The 23,381-nt window shown below is 43.0% G+C and overlaps 2 protein-coding genes across 4 annotated transcripts in view; one reads left to right on the top strand and one right to left on the bottom strand.

The window, feature by feature from the left end:
* PBLD (phenazine biosynthesis like protein domain containing) overlaps positions 1 to 23,381 on the bottom strand; it is a 58,127-nt gene that overhangs the window by 33,265 nt on the left and 1,481 nt on the right. The window contains exons 1-2 of one of the 3 annotated variants that reach the window (XM_079793320.1): positions 19,656 to 22,855; positions 6,132 to 12,280 (exon numbers count right to left, since the gene is read on the bottom strand). The exons of 1 other annotated variant lie outside the window; for it this stretch is intronic. The gene's annotated coding sequence lies outside the window, so the exon portion shown is untranslated. Of the gene's footprint in view, positions 1 to 6,131; positions 12,281 to 19,655; positions 22,856 to 23,381 lie in introns of those variants that run through there. One more of the 3 variants, XM_079793321.1, reaches the window with a different exon arrangement.
* Positions 12,277 to 20,179, top strand: LOC307112531 (serine/threonine-protein kinase MARK2-like; the record flags this gene model as incomplete). Its single annotated transcript, XM_079793259.1, has 2 exons — positions 12,277 to 14,152; positions 19,907 to 20,179. Exons 1-2 carry the CDS (start codon positions 13,154 to 13,156, stop codon positions 20,177 to 20,179), a joined length of 1,272 nt encoding a protein of 423 aa, XP_079649385.1. The 5' UTR covers positions 12,277 to 13,153.

Raw genomic sequence — 23,381 nt, 5'->3', positions numbered from 1 at the left:
AATTTTCAACAAACACACTGATATGTTCATTTTGGGGTGAGGGGGTCTAGCCATTTGATCATGTACATAGAATATTATATACAACTGGGTGAGGGTAAAATATCTTTATGGTTATTGATACATATGGAAAAATACTCTCTAGAACTCTAAGAAGCAACATGTGAAAATGACTGTTTAGCACATCTCTGTCAACACAGGCTATTCTTCTTTTTTACATTTCTAATTTGATTCACCCCAAGCCATGTATCTTATAGGATACTAGAGGCCCGGTGCATGAAATTTTGCACATGGGGGAAGGGGGCAGGTGGTCCCTCAGCCCGGTCTGCACCCTCTCACAATCTGGGTCCCCTTGGGGGATGTCCAACTGCCAGTTTAGGCCCGATCCTGGATCAGTCGCTTGCCTGCCTGCCTGATCACCCCTAACTGCTCGCCTGCCTGCCTGATCACCCCTAACCACTCTACATGCCTGCCTGATTGCCCCTAACTGCTCGCCTGCCTGCCTGATTGCCCGTAACCATTTTGCCTGCCTGCCTGATCACCCCTAACTGCTCCCCTGCCTACCTGATTGCCCCTAACCACTTTGCCTGCCTGCCTGATTGCCCCTAACCACTTTGCCTGCCTGCCTGATCACCCCTAACCACTCTGCTGCCTGCCTGATCGCCCCTAACCGCTCTACTTGCCTTCCTCATTGCCCCTAACTGCTCACCTACCTGCCTGATAGCCCCTAACCGCCTCTGCCTCAACCCCCACCATCACAGCTTCATCCAGAAGGATGTCCGGAATGACATCCAGAAAGTTGTTCTGCTGTTTGGTCTAATTAGCATATTACACTTTTATTATTATAGATTTTTAAAGTAACAGCTCTGTGAGATAAAATGTATATGCCAAAAATTTCACCCTTTAAACTACAATTAAGTAGTCTTTTGTATATTTTACAGAGTTTTGCAACCATCCCCACGAATATCAGAACATTTTCATAACCTCCCTCTGAAATAAATCCTATACCCATTAAGAGTCACTCCCCAGACCTTTTTTCTCTATACTCCCTGCAACCACTAAACTACTTTCTATCTCTATGAATTTTCCTATTTGGCACATTCCCTATACATGGAATCATGCAATATTTGTTCTTTTGTATCTGGCATCTTTCACAACACAATGTTTTCAAGGCTCATATATGCTGTTACATGCATTAGTACTTCATTTCTTTTTCTGGCTGTATAATATTTCATTGTATGGATATACTATAATTTGTTTATCCATTCATCATTACATGGACATTTGGGTTGTTTGCATTTTTGGTTATTATGAATATGCTACTATGAATATTTTTGTACAAGATTTTGTGTGAGCTTATGTTTTTAATTCTCTTGCATATAGTATATTATTTAGGTCTAGAGTTGCTGGGTCATATGGTAACTCTATGTTTAACTTTTTGAGTAACTATCAAACCATTTTCCAAATTGACTACACCATTTTACATTCTTACCAGCAGTGTTCTAATTTATCCATCCTTACAAACACTTGTTATTGTTTATCAGTAAACAATATATTTTTTATTGTATATCAATACAAGTGGGTGTGAAGTGGTATCTTATTGTAGTTTTTATTTGCATTTCCCTAATGACTAATTACGTTTGAGTATCTTTTATATGCTTATTGGCCAGGGGTATACATTTTTCAAGAAAGATCTATTCAAATCCTTTGTCCATTTTCAATTGGATTATTTGTTTTTACTGTTGAGTTGAATAAATCCTTTATATATTCTTTTTTTTTAATATATTTTATTGATTTTTCACAGAGAGGAAGAGAGAGGGATAGAGAGTCAGAAACATCGATGAGAGAGAAATATCGATCAGCTGCCTCCTGCACACGTCCTACTGGGGATGTGCCCGCAACCAAGGTACATGCCCTTGACCGGAATCGAACCTGGGACCCTTCAGTCCGCAGGCCGATGCTCTATCCACTGAGCCAACCCGGTCTCGGCTAAATCCTTTATATATTCTTGATATAAATCTGATCAGATATACGATTTACAAATATTTTCTTTCATTCTGAGGATGTCTTCTCGCCTTACAATTTCTTTAAACATAAAATTTTAAGTTTTGGTGCAGTCCTATTTATTTGTTTTTCTCTTATTGTCTATGTTTTTGGTGTCATATCTAAAAAATTATTACCTAATCCAAAGTCATGAAGATGACTTTCTTAGAGTCTTATAGTTTTATTTCTTACATTTATGCTTGTGAATTATGTTTTAGGAAAAAATTTTAAAGTCTTTGTTAAAATATAATACCTATACAGAAAATACAAATAAGTATTAAGTTGATACATTTTTTCAAACTGAACATTCTCATGTAACTAACACTCAAATCAAAGAACATAACCTCACAAGCACCCCAGAATTCTTTCTTCTCAGTTATAGTCAAACCTCTCCCCCACATATACACACACACTTTTCAAAGATATTTTGACTTTTAAAAGCATAACTTACGGTAGTTTTCCATATTTTTCACTCTATACAAATGTAATCAGGCTGTGTATTCTCATTACTGTCAATTTTCTTTGGCTTGATCTTATGTTTATGGGATTTATCCACATTGTTGTATATAGTCATAAATTATTCATTTTAATTGCAGTAAAGTATACAATTTTGTGATTACAATATAAATTAATTTATCTCTTCTACTGCAGATGGACATTTGGATAGTGTCCAGTTTGGGACTATTATGAACAATGACATTCTAGTTCACGTCTTTGGGTGAATGTATTTCTGCTGTGTATATATATATATGTATGCCTAGAACTTCTGGGTCATAGGGAATGATATATTCAGCTTTAGTAGGTGCTGCTAAATAGTGGAAGAATTTAGTGGAAGCTGTACCAGTTGATATTTTATAGCGGTCAAGCTAAGAAATGGCTAAGTGAGAGTTGTAGCAGAGCAGATGGAGAGACGAGGATCAAAGTGGAGACAGAGTCCATAGGATTTACTGATTTCGGTGTGAGAAAGGAAAGAAAGAAAGGATTATTCTTAGATCTTTAATTGGAGAAACAGGGTGACCAGTGGTGCCATTTACTGAAATGGATAAGGGCCTCAGGAGCAGTAGATTTGGTGGGATAGGAATTAGTAATTGTTATATAGCTATATTAATGATTAAATATTTATTAAATAGCAAGTGTGAATGTTTAAGAGGCAATTGGGGGAGGACCTAGCTGGACATATTCATTTGAGTGTCTTCAAGATATAGACTCCTATTCAAAGCAATGAAGTTGAAGGAGGTTACTAAAAAAGGTAGTGTAAGTAAGAAATAACAACAACATTTAGTGATCAGGAAAAGAAAGAAAAGCTGACGAAGAAAAGTGAAAAATACTGCTCAGTTTAATACGGTGGAAAGAGCCGAAACCGGTTTGGCTCAGTGGATAGAGCATCGGCCTGCGGACTGAAAGGTCCCAGGTTCGATTCCGGTCAAGGGCATGTACCTTGGTTGCGGGCACATCCCCAGTAGGGGTTGTGCAAGAGGCAGCTGATCGATGTTTCTCTATCATCGATGTTTCTAACTCTCTATCCCTCTCTCTTCCTCTCTGTGAAAAATCAATAAAATATATTTTAAAAAAAAATACGGTGGAAAGAAAGCCAGATGAGTGGGAATATCATAAAGATAAAGTAAATAATTGAGAAGAGCCCAGTGTACACTATAGAATGAACTAGATAAAACTTACTGACAAATCATTAGCTAATATGCTGCAACTGCAAATATACAATTATAACTACAGTTTACACCATGTTAGTTCTGCTATTAACTCCCCTTCTCTCTAAATCAGGCTGTTAATGACGCATAGAGAGCAGAGGGCCTAGGCGAGTGGTCCGTAAACTGCGGCTTGCGAGCCACATGCGGCTCTTTGGCCCTTTGAGTGTGGCTCTTCCACAAAATACCACGTGCAGGCGCGCATGTAACTTCGGGCGATTGAAACTTCGTGGCTCATGCGCAGAAGTCGGTTTTCAACTCTCAAAAGAAATTTCAATCGTTGTACTGTTGATATTTGGCTCTGTTGACTAATGAGTTTGACGACCACTGTCCTAGGCTATCACTTTTCACTCCAAGTGTGTACATAGGAAAAGAGATGCTTCTAAGTACTGATCTCATACTGATGCTGAGCTCTTCATCCATCTAAGAGCAACTGCTCATTATTTGGTCTCTTGTGTAAGACATTCTCTTCATCATTTCAAATGTTACAGCCATCTCCTTTTACATGTGTTTCTGCACTAAAATGGAATATAAGCCTTTTAGGGATAACTTGCCACTTGGATTATGATACCTCCGTATATATACATTAATCAGGAGCTGGCTTAAGGTTTCTCTGTATACAGATACTCCTCGACTTACTAATACAATAGAGTTACATCCTGATAAGCCCATTGCACATTTAAAATACTGTAAATCAAAACTGCATTTAATACATCTAACCTGCTAAACAGCATAGCTTAGCTGAGCTTACCTCAAATATGCTCAGAACACTTACATTAGCCTACAGTTAAACAAAATTAGACAATATAATAAAAACACAGTAGACTATAAGTTGTTTACTGTCATGCTCGTGGGGCTAACTTGGAGCTGCAGGTCATAGCCCCTGCCCAGCATCACAAGAGTATATCGTACCCCATACACCAGCCCATGAAAGATCAAAATTCTAAGGACAGTCTCTAATTTCATTTTGGGCCCATTGTAAAGTCAAAAAATCATTAAGTGAAACTGTTACAGAAAACCGAAGAAGAACAAAGCAATACTTAGAGAGATGGAGTTACATTTATTACACGCGGGTCCAGAGGAAAATGTATCTCAATTTCTGGGCCCCAACATGCAGGAATCCTCCCTATTTATATGATTTTACCTTCTTTGTCTCCCAAATATGGAGTGTTCCCGGCCCCTTTTGCAAGTTCTTAAAGGGCCCGTATGTGCTGGGCCTTGAGACCTCAACCAGAGGCCTAGCCTGGCACCAGCACTGATAAACTTGTCTGGGGAAAATTTAATGGCCTCGCTGAAGTGGGAGTAGTCTTAGCAAGCAAGATTTTACAGAAGCCAATTAGCAGGGTTAAAATTTCAAACAGCAGTTTTCATATAAGATGGATGCTTCATTCCCCACTGGTTTTATGTACATGAGTCAAATCATTGACTCTTAGTCATTGTAGTATATTTACCCCTGAGGACTATAATCTTAATTTTCTGCCTAATAACGATAGTGGGCCTGCTTATTAGATAAGGGACCGGAAGGAGGGCCAGGAGTAATCTTTAGAGAGTCCGAAGAGTCCTGGACTCTCTTTTCCTGGGCTGTCTTAAGCTGGGTGTGATGAAGCCATGTTGGGATTCTGTTGACCTTGACTGCCGTGAAGGTGGTCCTTTCCAGGTAGAAGTCAGTCCCTGGGCAGCAAATTTCTCTACCCAAACAGAGTCACCAGGGAGGAAGGGATGAACCAGATCAGAAGTTGATACAGGCAGAGCATCTCAGATGTGCTTCTGGATTGCTTCCTGGGTAGACTGTAAAGCCTATAAGAACTTGAATAAAGACTGGTTATGGATTTTAGCTTTTCTAGATTGGGTAGGTCAGGATCTGGAAGAGTCACTAGAATCTGTAGAGGCCCCACTGGTTTTAGGGCAGCCTCCTGGGCAGCTTCATCTGTGGCCCGGTTCCCTCTTGCTTCTGTGGAGAACCCTTACCTTGTTGTAAATGTGTACCTGCTATCAGTATAAATTGTTACTGATTTTTCTTTTGTCTACTAGAGAGCCTGAAACTGGGTGGCTCAAGTGTTTGACATCCAGTGCTCTAGTGTTTTCTGGAGTAAAACCTCGACCTCATGTGGGGCAGTTAGGATTAATTACTGCCCTAGAGTTAACTTATTTGCTTTTTCAATAAGCATAGCTGTGGCAGCTACTGCCTGGAGGCAAGCATGTCACCCAAATGCAAAGGGGTCAAGTCTTTTGGTCAAATAAGCTACTGGCCTTTTCTAACGGCTGAGACTTTGGGTGAATACCTCTTTGGCTATGCCCCTTGTCTTAAATACTTAGTTACATCTGATAGCGCAAGTTGGCCCATCATCCTTGCTCTGCTCATGTCTGTCTAACTGCCTAATATATTACCTCAAGAATCCTGGCTCTGAATTCTTTTAGGGAAAATGGACGTTGAATTACTTCTGTAGCTGCTTCATGCTGAGGAGGAATGAAGTTTTCTCTCAGAGCCAAGAGATCCTTGCTGTCTGTCACAGGGACGATGAGGCCTGGGCACAGAAGGAGGTGGGCTTGTGACCTGGCAGAGACAAACTATAACAAATGATCCAGTGGAAGGGAGAGAAAACATTTAAGTTTAAATGACCTCTATTGAAATATAATTTTTCTCCTCAAAATTACCTCTATGTTTATCAAAAGAGCCAGATAAAGACTAATTTACCTATAGTATTTAATTGGCCTGATTGTTTGCATAAACACATCAAGAATGGTAACTGACTACCTTTGCCGGAATTTCATAATTGAATCTTATTGTGCCCCGTAGGGCTAGGAAGCCAAACCATCCAGCTGCCGTCAGGCCTGCCTGTAGTATCTGCTGAGTTAGGTGAATCCCTCACCTGCAACAACTCCACCTGGGCCCACGCCCTAGGTCAGTGATGGCGAACCTATGACACGCGTGTTAGCACTGACATGCGTAGCCATTTCTGCTGACACGCGGCCGCTGAGGCGGCCGCATGCCGAGGATGAAACATTTGCAAAATAACGTTTTTTCCTCAAAGTGACACACTACTCAAGTTATGCTCAGTTTTTTGGCGAAGTTTGACACACCAAGCTAAAAAGGTTGCCCATCACTGCCCTAGGTTTTAAGGCCCATCTCAGTAGCCCTCCTTCACGTCGCGGCCTACAGTGTGTGGGGTTCCGCAGGGACGCAGAGTCATCCTTATTGCTCCCCTTCTACTCTGACCAACCGCCAGTGATGGTAGGGCATGGGCCTGATGCTCCAGCGCCAGCCATTTTCAGGGCTCCCAAGCAGGATACCAGGCTTTTCCTTGGCACTCTTATTGGCTTCAAGTCTTTGGAGTTCAGACAGGGCTCTTTAAAACATGACATTCTAGTCAAAGTTTTTGGTCAATAAAACCACTATTAGAAACCGGTCTTATTGAATTTATGCAGAGAAACATATTGCCATGATTTATTAAGCATTGCCAAATATCAGAGGAATTATATAAGGAGAAAAATATACTGACCTGCTTTAAGATCTTCTGATTTTCCTTGTCAGTCCTTTCTATGGATTCTTCAGAGTAATATAACTGTCTTCAAATGACAAGGAGAAATTCAAAATGTGTCTATATTCAAGTAGACAATTATAGCTGTCCTTGTAGTAGGGTTCCCCCTACTTAACTTGTCCTTAAATTTTATATGGTCTCTGGGAGGGGTGACATGCCTTCTGAGAAAGGACTAAGGGAGCTTTATTGCTTTACAAGGTCTCACATGTCACAGGACCTCACGGGGTCTGTAATTCCTGTAACAAAGGGCTGGTACTCACTACTTCCCTCTGTTCCAAACAGGCCTTCCCAAGTTTCCTAAAGTTGAGGTTTGTGCCACACCTGACATGGGTATGGCCACACAGGCCTGCAAGACAGTATACAGGCTGCCAACTGTCTTTTAATAGAGACCAAAACCAGATGGGTATTTTCCTTGCCTATTTGGGCACCTGCCCTCGTCTTTCTGGAGTCATGTCCATGAAGTCACAGGCATCATCTAAGTCTATCATACAGTTTTCTGCAGGCCACTGTCAGGGCTGTGCATGGTAGCCAGTTCTTCTTTGTAGCCATAAACACAGCCTGTCTAATTTCCCTAAAATTTATTCTGGCACGGGAGAAAGTTGTTTTGCTGTAAACAGGCAGCTTAACCCCTACATATCTGGGCTTGGACATCTGCCTAGAAAGCCATAATTTATAAGTTTAACATGTGGCCTTAGGTTCTTCCAACCCAAAAGGGTCTCTGCCATCCCTCAGTCAGACGACTCCTCTCTTGGAGAATCTCAAAGTCCTGAAGGCTCCCCAGTCCAGGGAAAGTGCCTTGGGTATTAGGCCCCTTGTCTTCCTGCCAGTCCCCTTTGTGGCAGAGCATCAACCAGGCCTCTCCCAAGGGAGTTCACTGGAAGGGGATCTCAGCCCCTCCTCTTCCACCAGCAACAAGTACTGAACCCTTTCAGTACATTTGTAAACAGGGAGCTTTCACTAGCTCTATCTGCTGCTTTTACAGATCCAGGCCACTACAGGCAGCTCAGGCATCCAGCCCCCCTCACCCCCTTCTTTCATCTGGCTCTTGGGGGCTGAGTCTGCCTAGCAACCAGTTTTAAATCACCAGGGCAGCTAGAAGTTCTGATAAGACACCTACACCAGCAGAGCGATCTGCAGCCAGTAAAAATAAACAAAAACCTACCTCTCCCAGCTTCATAATTAACTGCTGACACCCCCCTCCCCTTCTCTGCATTAACCATTTACTCTGTCCTTAGCAGGGGAAATAAGGCAAGCGGTCCGAGATCCTGTGTAACCAGGCTTTTTACATTTAAGGATACTTTTTTCTCATTCAAATCTATAACCCTTGTTTTCCCTCATAGATTTTTACTCTAAGCCCCTAGACTCCTAGAGGATCTTAAATCCTCCTCCTTTACCACTCTTGATTTCTCTGACCACCCCCTCCCCACCCCGTCCCATCCCCCAGTCCAGTTGCTTGTCTCCCTTCCTGATTGTGAGTCAGAGGAAGACAATTCCTACAGTGAGAGAAATAGAAACAGTGGGAGTTTCAGAGAAAACTACAGACTACCGCTGTAGCAGTCCTCCCTTTCGAAGGCTGAGTTTCGACCTGTGGAAAATGACTATTAGTCAGCCCGAAAAGATAGTGGATGAGGATAAGGGTGTGTAGGAAGATTTCTTGCGAACTGAAAGCCTGGATGGCCTCCTGAAAGAAAATACCTTTAATCCAGTTACAGATGCTATTACAATCAGGATGAGAGAGGAAGGGAAAGACCAGGTTATGTCCTCTATGAGGATCCTAATAAATAACTGAAAATAAGTCAAACAAAACATATAACCACGAATACAAAAGACTACACAAGACACATAACTAGAGTTAACTTGGTCCATAGATAGTTAATAATAACTTCAGCCTTAGTTCCACGTTGGATTATGATGTCACAGGCAGGGACAGGGCCTGTAAATCTCTCCGCCCCGCGGAGCTGTAAGCCCTGTCCCTGGAAGTCTCCGACCACCAAAAGAGATAAGAAAGCCATAAATAAAAGTTCTTTGTTCTTTGAAATGTCACAAATTTATACCTTTAAATTAACCTTAGGACTTTAAAATTTCAATTTAATACAGCAAATTCACAAATCAGAGCAAATTGAAACCCTTACTTATACAAACATACAAACAGAGAAATTTTTATTAGCTAAATGGGCTGATTCCCTCCCACTGTGATAGAGAGCAAACATCTCCGAGAAAAATAACTCAGCAGCGCTGCTTAAGACTTTTGCAGACCATCACCGCAGGTCTGCTCTATTTTTAAACAATTTAAACAACAGAAAGAGATAACATATACTCTTTATGTGTACAGCCAGAAGGCACAAAGTAGCTTTCACTTCACACAGATCAGTTAATGAGCAGATAATTATGCCAAGACAAACATCCATACTCACACTCTCTCAGTAGACTAGCCCAAACTGGAGCTGAACAGATAAATGAAACAATGCCCAACTCCCCAGACGGGCTTGGGGGCACTCCAGGCACCCATGCCCCAGAACAGAATTCTCGACCAACGTATTGGTGAGAAACTACCGGAGGAGTGACGACTGCATCCAGTCCCCCCTTCTCGGTAGCAAATTGGCTAGTCCCACACAAACAACAGAGTGAACTCATAATTCTTTCATTCACCTCCAGAGTTTCACGTTTATATACTAGCTAGTCCGAGTTTTTTACTTCTACCAGATATTTACCCAGAGTTTAAACAGTCACCTGATTCCTGACTCCTGATTAATTTGCCTGAGGAAGCTCTATGGCCTCCAGGGAGGTGATCAGGCTCCCCCTTCCACTCACTTGGAGTGGGCTGAACCGCCGGTCCCCTACCTTACAGATTCTGTCGACAGGTCCAGAAGTGTCCGTCCACTCTCTCCAGATGCCGGCCGGGTCCTGGGCTGAGGTCCAGGAGAGCCCAGAGTCCCCCGGTTCAATTCTACTAAATCAGCAGAGCGGTACCTCCCGGAGGCCTATCCAGCTCCCCCAGGCCCCAAACCTGGCCCATTCACCGGAGGCCAAACGGCCAAGCTAGTTATTCCTCTGTTCAGGGAACCAAAAATGTTACAGAAAACCAAAGAACAAAGCAATACTTAGAGAGATGGAGTTACATTTATTACACGCGGGTCCAGAGGAAAATGTATCTCAATTTCTGGGCCCCAACATACAGGAATCCTCCCTATTTATATGATTTTACCTTCTTTGTCTCCCAAATATGGAGTGTTCCCGACCCCTTTTGCAAGTTCTTAAAGAGCCCGTATGTGCTGGGCCTTGAGACCTCAACCAGAGGCCTAGCCTGGCGCCAGCACTGATAAACTTGTCTGGGGAAAATTTAATGGCCTCGCTGAAGTGGGAGTAGTCTTAGCAAGCAAGATTTTACAGAAGCCAATTAGCAGGGTTAAAATTTCAAACAGCAGTTTTCATATAAGATGGATGCTTCAAAACCATCTAAGTGGGTGACCATCTATATTGTATTAACTACTGGAAAATTCTTTTTGAATATTTTTATACTATGTTTTAGATAATAACAATGAAGAAACATTAAAAAGACAAACTGAGCAGGTGATTAGGTAAAATGGGAGATACAACTATAGGGATACAATGTTTTATTGCACTTCACTTTATTGCACTTCTCAGATGTTGCATGTTTTACAAATTAAAGGCAAGACCATCCACCAGCAAACAGATTACAACTTGCTCTATAGCAATACTAGCTTTACTGCAGTGGTCTGGAACTGAAATCACAATTTCTCCAAAATATGCCTGTATAATGAAATAAAATTTATTCCAACAATTTTTCCTAAAATATTTTAATTCAGTGGTTTTTAATATAATCACATGTTGTACATCCATCATTACCATCTCATTTCAGAACAATTTATCAACCCCAAAGGAAATTTTGTACAAATTAGTAATCACTCTTCATATTGTGGAATGTCTTTTCACTTCCTTTTTTTTTAAGGGGGATTTTATTTTTGCAAATGTTTGTTTTATTTTTTAATCCCCACCTGAGGACATGCTTAGAGAGAGAATAAGAGAAAGGAAGAGAGGCGAGGGGGGGGGGGGGGGGGGGAGAGGCAGAGAGACATTGTTCAGTTGCCTTCTATACATGTACCAACCAGGAATCAAACCCTCAATCCAGATATGTGCCCTGACTGGAAATCAAGCTTGCAACTTTTTCATGCACAGGACAGTGCTCAACAAACTGAGGTGTCCTTTAAGCTCAAAAGTTTTTAATTTTGATGAAGTCCAAATTATCTATGTTTTACTCTTATTGTTTGTGCTTTTGGTATCATATTTAAGAAATCACTGCTTGTAATCTCTGACTGTAACTTGTAAACATCTGTCTAGAATTGATGAAATGTCCCCCATTTGGGTCCCAATTAGCTCAGCAGCAAAGACTATCATGTTTAGGAGTTGAGTATCACAGCAGTAAGGTAAAAATGAACAAACGAAAGTGTTTTAGAGGGAGAAGCTCACAGGCTAATCCCTCTAAAGATTCCCTTTACACAAAGCTGAGACTTTAGGAAGTGTTAAAGGAAAATGATTACTAGAATAACATACATGTGGTTAAAACATTCAATGTACTGAAAGTAGGAATTTTTCTTAGAAGATTAGTTTGAAATAGAATATGCCAGGGGCTCCCCCAAAGTGTCCTCAAGGCTGCCTGCTCCCTCTCTGCCTCCAAAAAGGGTGGAATTTGCCCCAACATATTACCCCACCCTTGTACCTCTGTAGACATTCTTTCCTCCAGAGAAGTCTTTTGTGTAATCTGGAAATGGATATTCAAAATGTAAACATACCTTGCAGCCTTACTGCAGGTCCAAATGTATTTCGTCCTTAGCAAGTACCAGTGGAAGGACGAATCATCTTCTTTAATCTTTACAGCGAGGCTCCTGCCAGCCGGCTTTTCCTCAGTCTCACTGAGCAACCACAGACCTGGAAACCCAGACTTGAGCGCTCCTTGGTCCTGTCTTATCTGCCCCAAAGCTGAGTGAGGACAGAACATGACTGTTTTTTAGAATCACTTTGATTAATAGTTGGTCATATTTTGTTACCACAAACTCCTCTGTTAATCCAGTGAACAAACATTTATTTAACACTTATTTTGTTGCCACTCACTGTGCTAGACTCAGGGAACACTATAGTCCTGTCCCTTCCTTCCTGGGAAAGACAGACAGTAAACAAGAATCAGCCCCACTGTGGTCGGTGCTGTGAAGATGACAAACGTGATGGCCTGAGTGAGGTAGGTAGGGATGGATGGATCAGGGATATCTGAACTTAGAATTAAGCAGATGATATTTGAACTGAGAACTGGAGTATGAGAATAAGTCAGACTTTTCTGTGTGTGTGCGCGCGCACACACACACACACACACATCTTATAGATTTTTATTTCTAATAAAATAAATATCAATATAATATCCCAAATAAACAAAAATGTGTCTTTTTGTTTTTCCCAGAGTATAAGGGTCATGAGACCAAAAAGTGAGAAAACCACTATGGTCTATCCCCTGCTAGGATTGGTCCATTTCTTGCTCTGACCTCATAAGGCGCCATTGTGATGGAATTGCAAACCACTCCCCAGCTAGGATTGGTCCATTTCTTGCTCTGACCTCATAAGGCGCCATTGTGATGGAATTGCAAACCACTCCCCAGCTGGGATTGGTCCATTTCTTGTTCGGACCTCATAAGGCGCCATTGTGATGGAATTGCAAACCACTCCTATAAAAAGGCGCTGACTGGGCCGAGGATTTTGTCCGTTATAGCCCAGGAAGCTGATTGTGGTGACCTGTGGACTAGGACTCCCTAGTTGGTTTTTGCCTTTTTTTTCTCATTTGTGTTTTGTTCTTTTGGTGTTGCGATGTCTAATGACTTTGCAGCCCCCTCTGCCATCCAGGGCCGCTGTATTGGAGACTATGTTCTCCAGGACAGCATTGGCCAGGGAGCCTGTGCCAAGGTGTATTTGGCCTGGCACGAGCTCACTGGGACAGAGGTGGTTGTGAAAGCCATTAGTCTGAAGGGCTTCCCTAGATACCATCGAGAAGTCTATTCTCTTCAGAACCTAAATCACCCAAATATCACAAAGTTATTTGAGGTGATTACCACCCCAGACAAGCTTTATCTGGTTATGGAGCACGTGAGGGGAGGGGACCTGCGTGAGCACTTGGAGAACCACGGCCCCCTGAGCGAGCGCCAAGCCCGCGCCGCGTTCCGGCAGGTGGTGTCGGCGCTCCGGTACTGCCACCAGCGGGGCATCGCCCACCGGGACCTGAAGCCGGACAACATCCTGCTGGATGAGGACGGGACCTGGAAGCTGGCCGACTTCGGGTTCAGCCGGAAGGTGAGTGACGACTGCAAACTGAGCACCTTCTGCGGCACCTTCCACTACCTGGCCCCGGAGCTGCTGCAGCGGGAGCCGTACGACGGCCGGAGAGCGGACGTCTGGAGCCTGGGGGTGACCCTGTACAGGACCGTGACCGGGACGGTGCCCTTCCACGCGGACAGCTTCGCGAAGATGAGGGACCAGGTCCTGGCCGGGCAGTTCGAGGTCCCCCCCTTCATGACGAGGAAAGGGAAACACTTTCTTAGAATGTTGCTGACTGTCGACCCCAGCCAGAGACCCACCCTGGAGGAGGTCATGCAGCACCCCTGGCTCAGCGTGGGCCGGGAGGAGCTGCGGCCCTACAGCGAGCCGCCCGGGGGGGACCTGGACCCCCAGGTCCTAGAAACGATGCAGAGCCTCGGCTTCGAGCCGGACCAGATAGAGCGGTCTGCGAGGGAGCGGAGATTTGACCGGGTGATGGGAACCTACCGGATCCTGAGGCAGATGGAAACCAGGATGCCAGGCCTCAGGGTGAAGGTGAGGCCCTACCGCTCCCCTGACAGCAGTGACATTTCCTCAAGCTACGAGGCGGCTCCCCCATCTGATGGGGGGGCTGGAGAGGTGTCTCAGCCATCTGATGGGGGGACTGAAGAGGTGTCTCAGCCATCTGATGGGGGGACTGGAGAGGTGTCTCAGCCATCTGATGGGGGGACTGGAGAGGTGTCTCAGCCATCTGATGGGGGGGCTGGAGAGGAGGCTCAGCCATCTGATGGGGGGACTGAAGAGGCGGCTCAGCCATCTGATGGGGGGACTGAAGACGCGTCTCAGCCATCTGATGGGGGGGCTGAAGAACCTTCCATGCCCCCACACTACCTGTGGTTGAACGTGACCGGGCCCCCACCCAGCCTGGAATCCATGACCACGCCTCCCCCATTGGAGTCCATCGAGTTCAGGACAGGTACCCCCAGCCCAGACCTGCAGCTCGGCCCTGGGGGCTCCCCCACTACACACAGCAGCAGCAGCAGCAGCAGCAGCAGCAGCAGCATCACCATCAGGGGTGGAGCCCCAGAGGGAGCCACCCGTGAAAGCCGCCTCCGAGCTGGGCAGCCTGAGGGTGGCACCCCAGCCCCTCCCTCTGCCAACAGCCAGGGCCGGCCGGGGTTGGCTAGAAGGGCCTTCCGAGCCTTCTTAAGATTCACATGCTGTGGGTCACCCACCATCAAGATTCGTTTTAAAAAGAAGAAAGTCCATCCACTATAGTTTTTAAAATTGTGGATCAAGGCAAGGGCCACAGTCAACTCGAAGGTGCGGAGCTCCAGGAAGGCCGGGCGCGTGGTGCTGGAGACGACCCAGAGGTCGGGAGAGCGGTGCCAGACACACCCACTGCGTGTGCAGGTGAGAGGACTTGGTCCAGCCGAGGACGGAGACGTCCTCTGCTTGGGACTCACATCAGGAGGGTTTGCGTGTTTTTTTTTAATTTTATATCAAGTTTTATTAGTTACCAAAACAATGGGTACTATTATAAAACTGTAAATGCTGTAGATATCTATAAAGCAGGAAGTGAAAAGCTGGGGTAATTCCATTCTCTAGAAGCAACCACTGTTAACAGTTTAGTGCCCACATGTTCAAACATTTCAATGCTCTGCAAACATCATTTTTTAAATTATTTTTATTATAACAGATTTATGTTATTCATATTATCTTGCTAGTTGCTTTGTTTTCTTTTTTTTAATTTAATAAATCTTTATTGTATCCAGCAGTGCCGTGTGGTCTTCGGAAGCAACTTGCCCAAAATGCCTGCTGAGCTGGGAAGACTGTGTGGCGCCCCCTGGAGGTCAAGAGGAGGGGCTGCCCTTGCTGTGGGTCCACCCCCCAGCCCCCACCTGACTGAAGCATCAGAGACTGGACTTTTTCCTGGTCCCTTTCCTCCCCTGCTCCTTGGCTCCCATGTTGTGGGGCTTATTATTAAAGCATTTGGTTCTCCCCCACCCCCCAAAAAAATAAAAAATCATTGCTTAATCCTATATTTAAGCCTATATTTTTTAACAATAGTTTTAGCTCTTACATTTAGCTCTCATAAATTTTTGTGGAAACTGAACATCCTACCTAATAAAATGGTAATATGTAAATTACCATCACTCCGCTATGCCCACAATTGGGCCAGCGGGAGGTGCAGGGGGCGGGACTCGGGGTGGCCGGGGTAGCCGATTGGGCCAGCGTCTGCGCCATGGCTGTGCTGCAGAACAGAAGGGGCCTCTGGGGCAGCGAGCTCACGTCCCGCCGCGGACCATCAAAAGCATGGGAGCTGGGTGCCTGTCTGCTCCAGCACCAGGCCTTTCAGAAGCCTCCGCTGCGCTGGAGGCTTCCGAAAGGCCTGGTGCACCAGCGGACAGGCACCCAGCTCCCCCGCGATCGAAAGCGAAAGCGTGTAGGGGACCCTACATGTGCATGATTCAATCATGCACTGGGCCTCTAGTTTTAAATAATACAATATGGCAACTCTGAAAATCAGATTTCATCACTCACAGTGTATCGTCACTGCTAGTTTTTTTGTTGCTATTTGTTTAGTGAATTTTATGAACAAATTCTGTAAAGCCTGTATTCCTTGTGTGTAGTCACCTCTGGGGCTCCACCCCTGATGGTGATGCTGCTGCTGCTGCTGCTGCTGCTGTGGGTGGTGGGGGAGCCCCCAGGGCCGAGCTGCAGGTCTGGGCTGGGGGTACCTGTCCTGAACTCGATGGACTCCAATGGGGGAGGGGTGGTCATGGACTTTCTTCTTTTTAAAACGAATCTTGATGTTGGGTAACTGACAGCATGTGAATCTTAAGTTATCCAACTAGTGACTGGACAAAGATTGCTCAAATGCCTGGAAGTAGTAAGTCCACCAGCTATTGTGGAGAGGCTTTGTGTGCATGTTGAGGCACATCTTCAACCCTCAAGCACTTAACTCTTTTTTTAGCCTTTACTTACTAGTACTGCTGCTGCAGAGCTACAAGGTCAGCCAGACGTGAAAGATTAGGACCTTCTCTGGTCTTTCCTGAGTAGCACACATGCATGTGACCATCTAGATTCCCAGTCATTCAACCACTGAGCCACACCAGCCAGGCTAAGTTTTTCAGCTTTAATTCTTAAAATTATTTTTTCCAATTGTTATTGCTGTCCCAGGAAGTTGCAGTTTTAAACAAGTGCTGCTGATAACTTTCTACAAATGTCCCAGGCCAAGGGCTATACACACTGAGCTAGTTTTGTCAGGTTTGTATGGCTAATATGGACCTGCATGGAGTTTTGAAAAAAGTAATTTGACCATCTTTTTACATACAGAAGCTATTAAATTTTTAGAGTCAATACCATCAATCTTTTCCAATATAATAGACAAAAATTATTTTCTATCTCAGATTCATATATTTACCTTTCTCTAGCTGTCTTGTAATGTCATATTTATGAAATATGAATTTTGGGGGTAAAATAGGACAGGTTTAGGAAATATTAGAAGGAAATTAAGAGGACCATGGAGGAAAGCACGGCTGCAGAGCAGCAGAAGGTATATTTCCATAGAATAGGGGAGCTGGAAAGCTGCAACAAGTATATTCCATAGACTGAGGAGACTGGGAACAGCAAAAGGTCTATATTTACAAAATAAAGAGAAGGAAGCCCGTCATTCAGAAGGAGGAGAAGAAAGCCCAAAGGGAATAGGAAAACAATAGGGAAGGAGGGGTGGGGGGGAGAGAACCTCACAAGTGAGGTTCAACCTTTGAGCACAGGAGTTACTATAGTAACCAGTCTAAGGGCATAGTGACCAATCAGAGAGGATATCAAGGCACCAGGATGGGCAGCCTTTATAAGCCATAGGGAAAGGAACCCAGTGGGACCCTTTTCCCCCTCCCTGCGTGGGAGTCCATTCTGTGGGACTCTTTCCCTCTCCCCATGTGGGAGTCTGTACTTGTTCTTCAATAAATGTCCACCTTTATTATACCACTTTCTGTCTGTGGATTCATTCTTCAATTCCGGCGGACAAAGAATCTGTGTTCCAGTCCAAAAATTCCGTATCATTTAGATTCATTATTTTGTAGTATTTTTTTTCAAATTGTTAATCAACTCTCTGAGAACCCTTTTATGAAAAAACATATATATTTCCTTTCCCTACTGATTTGAATTTCCACCTTTTTAAAATACACTTTTTGGGCTCTTTATTTCCTTACAGAGATCTGTTTGTCAATCTGCACATAGGTATAAAGCCATTTGTTATTGTAAAATTAAAATATTATAATATTGCACAACACAAATGCTCCCCTCTTTTACTTTCTGTTTTTCAAAATTTCTTGTGGTTTTTATCCTTTTGCTATTACAGATAAATTTTAGATTAATTTTTGTTAAAACTTGCCTCCAAAGTAAAATATGAGAATTATAATCTGTACTCTTTTGTAATTACATTAAACTTAAAAGTTAATTTAAGGAAATTGAAATTTTGTAATATTACATTAGCAAATACATGGGTATATTAATACCATTCCATTTATCCTCACTTATTTTATAGCACTCAGTGAAATTTTATAGGTTTTTTTCCTTCAAATAGATTGAAATTACTTTGCATATTTACCTTTAGGTAGTTTATATTTTATTATTATTGTGAATATCTTCTTTTTTGCTGTATAGATTCTAAGTATATTTCTATTATAAGTACAACTTTGTTTAATGTACATTTTGAACTTAATTATTTGTTCTTGATGGACATTTCTGTAATGTGCATATAATGATACTACTTATGTTCCTTTCCATAAGTGCACTCATTCTTCATAGCAATTTCATTTGTCAGAATTTCCAGAACAATATTAAATATCAGTGGTATTAGGAAATCTTCTCCCTTATTCCTAACTTTAATAAGAATGTCCTTCTCATTTTACCTTCACAAATAGCATTGTCTCTTGTTCTGAGTTAGGTTTTTCCATATTAAATTAAGGGAAATTCCTTCTTTTGGAATCTATGATTTCAAGAATTATTAATGAATATTCACTTTTAGCTTTTGAAAATCTGTAGAAATTCTCATATTTTTCTTCTTTTACATGTTATATTAGATTTCCTGGGGTAAAACATTTTTAATTGGTTTAATAAACTATTTGTTCATGGTGCATCACTCTTTAATACACCACTAGATATAATAACTTAATAATTTTATTTAGAATTATTACTTCTCACTATGAGTGAGATTGATTTGTAGGGTGTGTGTGTTTTTTTTCATTATCATTTTTGTTACATTTTGGTATCAGGAATAGGCTGGCCTTGAAAAACAATCGCAATGGTTTTCTTACTTTGTTTTACAACAGTTTATATACAATGGGAATTTTTATTAAAACTTTGAAAAAGTTACTTGGAATAAAACCCTGGGCTTAAAGTCTTTTTCAAAAAACAATTCTTTGACAGCATTTTGAATTTGTTCCTTATGTATTACTCCATTGGGTTTAGTCAATTTCAATTATTTGTATTTTCCAAGAATTTTAATTGCTCGTTTAGTCAATTTTAAGTATTTACATTTTCCAAGAATCAGAGGAATCATAGGATGACCTCACTCCAGGATTATAACAACTATTTACCAAAAACTCCCATTTCTGACGGACTCCAAACATAAATAATTACCGTATTTTCCGGCGTGTAAGATGACTTTTTAACCCAGGAAAATCTTCTCAAAAGTCAGGGGTCGTCTTATACACCGGGTGTCGTCTTATAGGGCGGGTGCTGAAACTTCCCAGCCGGACTGGAGAATCTGCGGTCTCCGCATACGGTGGGGGGAGCTCAAAAACGGCCGCACTCCATCCATTTCAATGGAGCCGGACAGAGACCGCAAGTGTCTCCGGTCGGTCGGCTCCTTTTTGTGCCGCATATGGTCTCCGACCGGCTCCATTGAAATGGATTGTGGCCTGGTGCTCGCCGCATAAGGCGGGGATGCAACCGCAGCCGTTTTTTAGCTCCCCCCACCGTATGCGGCGACCGTTTGAAAGCAGCAAGGGCGGCGCGGTACAAGTACGGTAGAAGAAAATCCACTCACCAGGATTCGTGGAAAGAAGTGACTTAACGCGGTCCTGATGACAAGGTGAGGGGGCGCCTCACCCGGAAGGTGTAAGTGAAGGGCGGAGCCAGCTGCAGGCGTCCAGGACACCCGGGGTATGGAAAAAAGAGAGAGAGCGGCACTGTGCCCAGAAAAACACATTTAAAGATCACATTCGAGAACAGTGGAATGAATGGATGGTTAGTGGCGAAAAGTCATTCACAAAAGGGGGAAACATGCGTGCTCCACAGCTGGATGTTTTGTGCAAGTTTGTCATAAAAGCCTGGGATGATATTGATGCAGAAACAGTCATCAAGTCTTTCCAGAAGTGTGGCATATCAAATCCATTAGATGGTATGGAGGACGACTACTTGTGGCAAGATGAAGAGGAAGCCGAAGCTGAGACCACACCATCTGATACGGAATTCGATCCATACGATGACTGCCTTACAAATGTATCACAAGAGGTCATTGATGTACTTATGATATCAGATGACCAACAGGAGGATTTTGAAGGCTTTTAAAGGGAAACTGTCACGCCAGCAAAACCTGTAAAAATACCATAGCTTGCTTGCAGTTATGATAGGCGTTGCTAACTCGACAGGGACTTGCCCGGCACTTGCTCTCTCTCTGTTGTTTGTTATCTTCCTCCTATCATCATCAGTTCCAGTTTGGTTGACAGCTTAGAAAACAAACAGTATGGCAGCTCCCATGGGTTTATTGTCTTATCCTTTCAGCTTTAGAGTGAATTAGGAAAAGTTTAATCCACTTGCACTGTTGTATGTTTACATGTTTGATGACAAACAGCCTTATGTTTATAAGTGACAGTTTTCCTGCTAAGTACCTGCATGTCATAAGCATTTGAATTAAAATTACCATATTGAAATCAAATCTGATGTTTTTTAAATTTTTATTTGGTGTGCGTTGGAAGAGGGGTAGTCTTATACGGTGAGTATATCCCAAACTCTGTATTTTAACTGGAAAAGTTGGGGGTCGTCTTATACGCTGGAAAATATGGTAATATGCCTCCCTCCCCCAGAAGTGCAATCTCTGGATTTCTGTATCTTTCTCTTTCTCTTAGGCTCTGCATGGAATTTTCCTCTCCTCTCCTCTTGATGGTGTAATACATGATCACATGTTCATTGTCTTGTGGGTGGTGTAGGTACTTCCATTTCCTTCTCCCTTTTCATCTTTTCTCTTGTTATGGTCTCTAACAAGATCCTCTCCAGGGTCCCTCTGATCTCTATGCTTATAGGAAAGCACTGAAATGACTGAAAGGAAGACAAATAGAAAAAAAAAACAAAAAAACAAAAGCAGCTGGGAGCCCTTATTTCTAATCATCTCTATGGAAACAATTCCACGAAGATCCAGCTGGAAACCATTCTGTAGGGATCATTGGAGCAGTGGGCACCAAGCCGTACTTACAGGATTCAACTTGCAAATGGGAATAGTTGATAGCCTTTTTTTTTTTTTTAGAAAAATAGTAAAGTAGGAAGTTAAATAAAATTAGGTTTACCCCTATATAGCATACTTTTTTAAAAACTCAAAACTTGCCCTAACCGGTTTGGCTCAGTGGATAGAGTGTTGGCCTGCGGACTGAAAGGTCCCAGGTTCGATTCCGGTCAAGGGCATGTACCTTGGTTGCAGGCACATCCCCAGTAGGAGGTGTGCAGGAGGCAGCTGATCGATGTTTCTCTCTCATCGATGTTTCTAACTCTCTATCCCTCTCCCTTCCTCTCTGTAAAAAATCAATAAAATATATTTAAAAAAACCAAACCCAAAACTCAAAACTTCCTACTTGCTATAATGATAAAAAAAAGCAAAAGGAATATATGCACTAGCTTCTACATGTACTAGCTTCAAGTTCTTCCTAAGCACTCACACTGGCAAACAGCAGAGTGCACACTACAAAGATATGATGTCCAAAGAAAACATCAAGGTGTGGTGATAAAAAACCATTACAATGCTTTTAGGACTGTGGCCTAACTACACAAAGTAAGTATGCGGAAAGAATGCCAGATTCAACCGGGCAGTAAATAGATTGTTCCAATTCAGGCAAGGGATGAAATGGATTACAGAATTCCATCTACCAATTCAGGTGGAAAGACTGGAAGGATAAAGTAAGGATGTGACTTGAAACTAGGAAAGAACTCCATCTGAAGTGTGAGATCTTGGAGTCTTTACTAACACAGCAGTCATTTTAAAAAGAAGAGGGTGGGGTACTCGTAGTGTCAGTGACACCAGAACATCAAGTTTCAGCCCTATTTAAAAGTCTCCAGACAATTAATGGTTAACGGCAGGTCTCCTGTTAAGTCCAGTGTTTTTTAGGGGAAGTAACTTCAATTCACCTGAAATGATGACCCTGCCCTTGGAGTAAAACCACCTGGGTTCAGATCCTAGCTTCTGTCACTACCGGTGTGACCCTGGGCAATTTTTTTTTCCCCTTCACTTCTCTAAACTCAGGCACCTCATCTGTGAATTGGGGATAATAATAATTACTATCTTTCAGGGTTGCAAAGAGTCGGTGAATTGAGCACAGCACCTAGCTCAAGCAAGTTCTCAATAAATGTGAGCTATTGTTATCATCCTGGTTTTGTTTTCCTGTCTCTTGTAATGATGACCAGACAGTACCCTTCCCCCTTTCTCTGGGGGGCATTTTGAGAGCGTGGGCTCAAGGAAGGCACTACAGCATTATGGCTTAGCCAATTCTTACTGTCCCACACTTGCCTTTCTTATGTACCTTGGTTGCGGGCACATCCCCAGGAGGAGGTGTGCAGGAGGCAGCTGATGGATGTTTCTCTCTCATCGATGTTTCTAACTCTCTATCCCTCTCCCTTCCTCTCTGTAAAAAATCAATAAAATATATATATTTTTAAAAACTATATGAGAACGTTTATTTAGAAAGTCACAGAGGTAGAAGAAATGAGCAGTAGAAGAAATGGGCTTCAGGAAACAAGTTACAGAGGCAAAAGACAGGGGTCGGGGGGGGGCTTTCAGAGTTTAGTGAGACCCCTGGGGGGAAGGGGCGGGCATGGGAAAGGTGCAGGGGCGAGCTCAAGGCTCTGTCCCACACTTGTCTTGAGCAGATTTGAGGTTGAATTAAAGTCATGAAATGGAAGTTTCCATTATCTGAAGGTAACTAGCTTCCTGGGTCCATCCTACACACTCCAGATCTCATTGGCGGGGGTGTGTGTGTGTGTGTGTGTGTGTGTGTGTGTGTGTGGAATTATTCAAGTTTCTTCACTACTAACACCCTTTGTGCCCCCTATCCCACCCTCCACAGGCTTCCCAATGTCCGCAGTACAAAGCATGGTCTGACTGGATATTGAAGTTCTACACGTTAGTTTCCCTTCTCACTTCATGTCCGTTCCTACGTTTGGGCCTTAACTTGCACTGATCTCTTTACCATGCCTGCCCTTCATCCCCAAAATTCAGCTTGCTTTTCTTTTTTTTAAATAATAAAAAAAAAAATAGGTGTCACTAGGAACCTTGGTGGTATGTGAGCATAACCAAAAGGTATTTATTAGGTGTCACTTGTAAGCACTACTTTCAAGAATGCAAAGCTCGATACAGAAAACCCGAGGGGGCCGTAAGCGCTGAGCCAGTCACTCAGAGGATCAAGGGCGAGAGATGAAAGGCAAGAGGAATGCGAAGGCGAGGTGAGATCTGCAAGGAAACGGGGCAGGGAGGGAATCAATCCGGAAGCCGCCCAGGCGAGGCCCGCTG

Source organism: Cnephaeus nilssonii (assembly GCF_951640355.1).
Source record: "Cnephaeus nilssonii genome assembly, chromosome: 16".
NCBI lineage: Eukaryota > Metazoa > Chordata > Mammalia > Chiroptera > Vespertilionidae > Cnephaeus > Cnephaeus nilssonii.
This window is presented reverse-complemented; position numbering and strand designations above follow the sequence as displayed.